Here is a 6,278-nt window from a genome sequence, read left to right as displayed (position 1 = left end):
AGAGTTAAGCTCACCTTTGTGGTGATTTTGTTTTTTATATGCACTCCTTCTTAGCTCAATAATTTTTCAATTATAATTTTAGTTAGATAGTAAATATAAATCGTCCATACAATTCCTATAGCCTCGTCTTTTGGCTCAAATCTGCGTCCTTTTAACTCTATTTTTGTTGTGGGTTACAGGTAGAAGTCTACTAGTAGGGTGGGTGAGATATAACATGGATTTTACGTTCGTTCAAGAACTCATATTTAGCATGCGCGACGTGGAACCTTGCATTTATTTTGGCGTTTTTCAGCTTAAAAGAAAATTGAATTGCATATCTTATCACTATTAAACTTTCTGTTAATGCAGGTAATTTTCACTTCACTTTTTAAATGACCGTTACTAATGAACTATTTATCTAAATTAGAATGGGAAAAACCAATTGATTAGTATTGAAAAGTTCATTTCAACCTACCAACTTTAACATGTTTACAGTGTCACTAAATGGAAAAAAATAATCGTCCGGGTATTTATTGAATATCCCTCGTATAATATATTTAACCCATCAACGTACAAAGAAATTTTCATAAAACTTTAAATTTAATTTTTAATTTTTATGAATTTGTTTTAAATTTTTGAACTCAGAACTAGTGGGACCATTTGGCGACACTCAACGCTGATGGGTTAAAAAAACAGTAAAATAACCAAAACTCTCTTTAATGCGATTGATGCGTATGACGGCCAGTAACACTGAAATTTATAAAGGGCCATATAAACAAATAAATATAGTTAAAACAAATTGAAAAATACGCTTTTAAAGCATATCGAATTAAAAAATTATTTTTAACTTTTTAGTTTGATATGCTTTAAAAGCGTGTTTTTCAGTTTTTTTAAACTATATTTATTTTTCACTTTTTAGTTTTTTATGATATCGCTGTCACAGTCACGGAGTGTTTTTTGTCAATTATGACTATCAATAGATATAATTTCTGTATTGTCAGTTAGTGTGTTTATAAACTCACAACAATGTGTCTTATTACCATTGATAATAAAGGCTATATACCTAATTTTATGAATATCGTCAAAAAAAACCAATTAGCTACCTGTATTTGTAATCCTTTATATATTATACAGGGTGTTCAGTAAGTCAGGAAACGGGTATCTATTGTTCTCATTGTTACAAACAATGAGAACAATAGAAACCCGTTTCCTGACTTACTGAACACTCTGTACATGTACGATATGATCTTTTTTATTGTTATTACTTATTGTTTATGGTCCAAAACTGTCGCTTAGTTTATAAATTTTGGTGGGTTTCAACCCCATAAACCCCCCTTCCTTGCGTACGCCAGTGAATAACACGTGGCGCGTGGAGAGTTACTAACATACAGGTGAAACTAATATAAGCGTGTTAAAAACTGATCTTTTATATGTATAAATCTTGTATATTTGAACTAGTGACAAGTGAAATGAAAAATTAAACAAGAGTTAAAACTTTATAATGGTTAGTAAATAAATGTGATTTTTATATCTCTTAAAAATCGAGTTTTTACATACAGATAATTTTACCCTAAACTACGATGGGGAATTTATGATTCTAAGTTCTTAACTTTTTTGTTTTCATTACTTAAACCAGAGTTCTATATTTTTATGTGACCAAAATAATTCTTGTACTGGACAAGTCCTATAAGTACTAATCAATATTTTAGCAGTTAATTAGATTGAGTAACATTATTTTTATAATAGTTTTAATTTATAGGCGAACGGAGAATATGGACCTCTTATGATACATCCTCATCTGTCGTTGATGTATCAATGTGGACAGTTAAGCGAACTCGCAAAACATACTTAACCAGATATCAAACGTATTTATCATTACTATAGTTAAAGTGTTTATTTTTCTTTTGTTTTTTTTAGTTAAAATATTTTTTGCAATTGATGTTTAAACTTTTTATACAATAAAATAACAATATTATGTTAAAAATATAATAGAATGAATATTTGCGAACAAACATTTTTATTGTTATTTAATATTTATTAAAATATTATTGTATGCATAGTAAAAAATGTATAGTGTAAATTAAACTAATTATGTTTTATATAATATTTTTTATGAAAACTAGATTGATATTACACATTTACTGTACCAGTATTTGTATTTCTCCAATATGTCTAGTTGTATAATAATTAGTATTTATTTAATGTATAATAATACATTTGGTATATCATTTGGTATGCTAGATTTATCGTGTTCCTCCCTAGTTTTAGGGAGGAACACGATAAAATTATTTGCAAATTATTAGAAAGAGCTCGTGAGTATAATATTAAATTTAATTAAAAAAATTGCAATTTGCTACAAATAAAGTCAAATTTTTGGGATTTATATTTGACAAGGAAGGTGTGAAACCTGATGCTGATAGAATTAAGTCTATACAAGAATTAACAACTCCTGTAAATAAAAAACAGCTTCAATCATTTTTAGGAATGATAAATTATTTAAGAGCATTTTTGCCAAACTTATCTGAACTAGTAGCTATTAGAGAGCTTTAAAAAAAAAATGTGTTGTGGAATTAAGTGTTGAATGTGAAAAAGCATTTTGTAATTTGAAAGAAAGTCTTTGTAATGTAACAGTATTAACTAAATATATTAATAATCTACAAAACTTATAATTGCAGTGTGATGCTTCCGAGGGTGCTTTGTGCTGTTGTATTTTTCAAAATAAACATTCTATATATTTTGCATCGAGGTGTTAGTGAAAGTGAAAAATCGTTTCCCCAAATAGAAAAAGAAATGCTTGCTATTTCCTTTGCATATACAAAATTTCATTCATTAATTTATGGAAGGAGAGTAATTTTATATACTGATCATCAACCCCTTGTTTCAGTAATGTTTAAAGAAATAAACAAAATCCCTAATAATCGACTAAGGAGATTATGTTTGAAGTGCATGTTATATAATAGAGAAGTAAAATATCTGCCTGGAAAGGAAATGTATGTAGCTGATTTATTCAGCAGAAATTATATTAAAAGGAATAAAATGGGTGAAACTATTGTGGCTGATGTAGTTCATTCAATTAATGACATACAAATTAATTTTTCTAATAATAAAGAAATTGAATTCAAGAGATATACTGAAAATGATAAAGTATTAAAATAAATTTAAAAAAAAACCCTTGTACTATATATTACTATATAAAATGGCAAATCCATGTATTTTTATGAGTATCTAGTGATTGTTCAAAAATGGTTATTGAAATAGTCATATCAATTAGATAACGTGTGTGTGAGAGTATTTGAAATTTTATTATATTTACTCTAACGTTACTTTAACACTTAATTGAAACAATATCGAAACACTATAATAATGTTGAAAACATTTGTTATTATTTTATAATTTAGTGGTCATAAAAAATATTTTATTCTGTTTTTTTTACTTAATTATATATAATTTAATGTATAATTTTAATATTTAAATAAAATAAAATACTAATGGCTACAATACTCAAATAATTTTTTTTTTTCTAATAATGTTATTATAATATTTTTAACATTATTATAGCATATAATATTATATTAATCTTACAAAATTGTTTCTATAACATTATTTTATTAACTACTATGAAGAAGTCATTGAAATTGGGGCCTTGGTAACAGTATGGGTGTTTAATTGTAAATTATTAATTCTTAATACCGCCACTGCACAAATATTAGCAGCATATTCGCCATAAACTGACCTCCAACAGGTGAAGGTAGCAACTGTCAACTAAAATCATGACAGGTGCTCATACCTGGTATTGTATCCCCACAAGGTTTATTATAGCATCACACGTGAAGTTGGCCACACCTGTTGCAGGTAGGTGCACTATTTGTTCTTATCACAATAGCATATACTATTACCAGGCGTTGGCCATCGCCCGTCGGCCTCAGAGGAAAAATATTCTGAAAAAATTTACAATGTCTGACATAATACAAGACAACAACGATGTCGAGCCTACTATACGACTATGTAAACTGCGTACGTGGCCCAATTCATTTGACGGTTACGGTTTTAATCTCCATGCAGAAAAAGCTAAAACTGTAAATGGTGCCAATGGTACGAGTTCCAAGGTTCCTGGTCAATATGTTGGTAAAGTAGATTCAGGGAGTCCAGCTGAAGCTGCTGGGCTTAGAGAAGGTGACAGAATAGTAGAAGTTGATGGACACAACATAGAAGGTGAAACTCATTCACAAGTTGTAGAAAGAATCCGGAAAGGAAGTGAAGGATTAGGTAAAACAACAGAGTTATTGGTGTTGGATAAGAGAGCAGATCAATATTATAGAGATAAAAACATGCAGGTGACCTATGAATCCATGCAACATGCAATTATTGTATTGGAAACTCCTGAACATTGTCCAGATGAGATAGATGAAAAGAATGTAGACAAAAATGGAACAGTATCACCTAATCAGACAGGTGAGCGCTTAAATTTAAATATGACTGCAGCCGAGTTACGAAAACAACTTGCTGAAAGAAAATTAGCAAATCGTAAAGGGGCTCAATCATTGGATTTACGTACAAAGTATGAAATTGTGGATAAACTGTAAAAAAGATGTTTCTAGGTTTGCATTTAAAACTAAATCCGTCCTGTTATCACAGGATATTTTAGTTTAGATTAAGTACTGTAATTGTTATTTATGTATAGTAGAGGATGGGAAAATGTATTTAATTTTAAAATTACCTTTTTTTGTTATATATTAATGTGTATAAATCACAAAATATTTGTAATGTTCAATACAAATAATAAATACAATAAAAGTATAAATATTGGTTATATTTTCTTGATAAAACTTATTGTACATTTTTTTTTTAATCACTGAATATTTGGTTTTAATTAAATGATTTATTATTTATCAGATTTTATAGGATGCATAATTTTACAATTTAAAATTTGAAAAATTTTGTATTTTATAGTCACGTAACTAGTATGAAAAACATTTATTACTAATTGCTATTGTCTATGACTCATGACTAGAACCAAGGACAGTGAAAATATCAATAAAGAATAAATATATGCAAACTAGAGATAAGTGTTTCAATAACTCTTTTTAAACTAGGTAAAGAAGTAATTATATGTTTAAAAACTATACATGCATGTAAATGTCAATGTACTATACATTGATTAGTGCACACATACTCATTTTTTCAATAAATTTACTTTTGAAATTAGTATTTTAAAATTTAAATAACAGAAATTATTTCTTAAAGTTTTAACTGAAACTATAATTAAGAAACAATACTCAATAATTAAAAATAAACATATTTTGTATAAATTATTTCACAAACAAAAATATAATAGTTAAAATTTGTATAATGACAATTAATTAAACAATTTGTCATAAAAAATTGACTTCTTGATATTGTTTTTCAATTTTCGATTCTCGCCTAACCATAGAAACGAAGAATAGGAGTAATTTTTACTACAAGTAGAAACAAAAATATTTAAAATTTTTCAAAAGTTTAACAACGTGATAACTATTATATATTTTTTTCAAACCGTATAAATTTATAAAAGGAAGTACCCTAATTATATTTGTAATATGCTGAATAAAAATATTTAATCAATCGTATTTAGGTTGATAATATTATTAAAACAGCAAACCAAACCCAATTCAACCAAAAAAGACAAATCATATATTTATTAAAAATGTAATAAAATATATTAAAATTATTTAAACCGAAGTGCAATTAAAGTTATTTTATAGGATAAACATGCGAGATTAAATTTAAATGTGAATTATTAATGTGAAAAATAAAATTTTTTTAATAAAGTAATTAATTTGTTATCGTTAATTTATATCAATAATAATTATTTAACAATTTTTTTTTATTTTTCGCATAAAACGTTTAATACTTTCACACTTAAATCAAAGAAAATATATTTATTTCACAAAAATAGGCGCAATCTGAAGGAAACTAAATGGTGCTTAGTCCTCCTAATTCTGTTGTAGCTCCTCTCAAAAAAATTATGCAGATCTGCTCATAAGATTTTAAATTGAGATGATTTTACAATATTATTACTTAAAAATATTTTTGGTAAAAATAATTCGTACTTTTTTACTTTTAAATTTAATTAATTCACTTTGTCCAGGATTCTTCTAAGTTTTTAAAAAATAAAGAAAGTTATTAGATAATAGTTATAACTTTTTATTAGAAATCACGTAGTTAGATATTAGTCGAGAGTGATTTCTAAAAATAATATTTTGTTAACGTTTAAAAATTGAAAATATATACAATTCCATTTTTAGATTTGGAGTTTATTT

The 6,278-nt window shown here is 26.6% G+C and overlaps 2 protein-coding genes across 2 annotated transcripts in view; both read left to right on the top strand.

The window, feature by feature from the left end:
• Window positions 1-2,033, top strand: part of LOC126900844 (uncharacterized) — a 7,275-nt gene extending 5,242 nt beyond the window's left edge. The window contains exon 4 of the mRNA XM_050676824.1: window positions 1,739-2,033. Coding sequence (XP_050532781.1) covers window positions 1,739-1,831 — 93 coding nt within the window. The 3' untranslated portion in view covers window positions 1,832-2,033. The remainder of the gene's footprint in view (window positions 1-1,738) is intronic.
• Window positions 2,034-3,771: 1,738 nt separating this feature from the next.
• LOC126900836 (Na(+)/H(+) exchange regulatory cofactor NHE-RF2) lies at window positions 3,772-4,789 on the top strand. Its single transcript, XM_050676817.1, has one exon. The coding sequence runs from the start codon at window positions 3,933-3,935 to the stop codon at window positions 4,560-4,562; it is 630 nt and encodes a 209-aa protein (XP_050532774.1). The 5' UTR covers window positions 3,772-3,932; the 3' UTR covers window positions 4,563-4,789.
• Window positions 4,790-6,278: the final 1,489 nt, after the last annotated feature.

This window comes from Daktulosphaira vitifoliae, unplaced genomic scaffold (genome assembly GCF_025091365.1).
Source record: "Daktulosphaira vitifoliae isolate Bord-2020 unplaced genomic scaffold, ASM2509136v1 Scaffold_3, whole genome shotgun sequence".
NCBI classification, from domain to species: domain Eukaryota; kingdom Metazoa; phylum Arthropoda; class Insecta; order Hemiptera; family Phylloxeridae; genus Daktulosphaira; species Daktulosphaira vitifoliae.
This window is presented reverse-complemented; position numbering and strand designations above follow the sequence as displayed.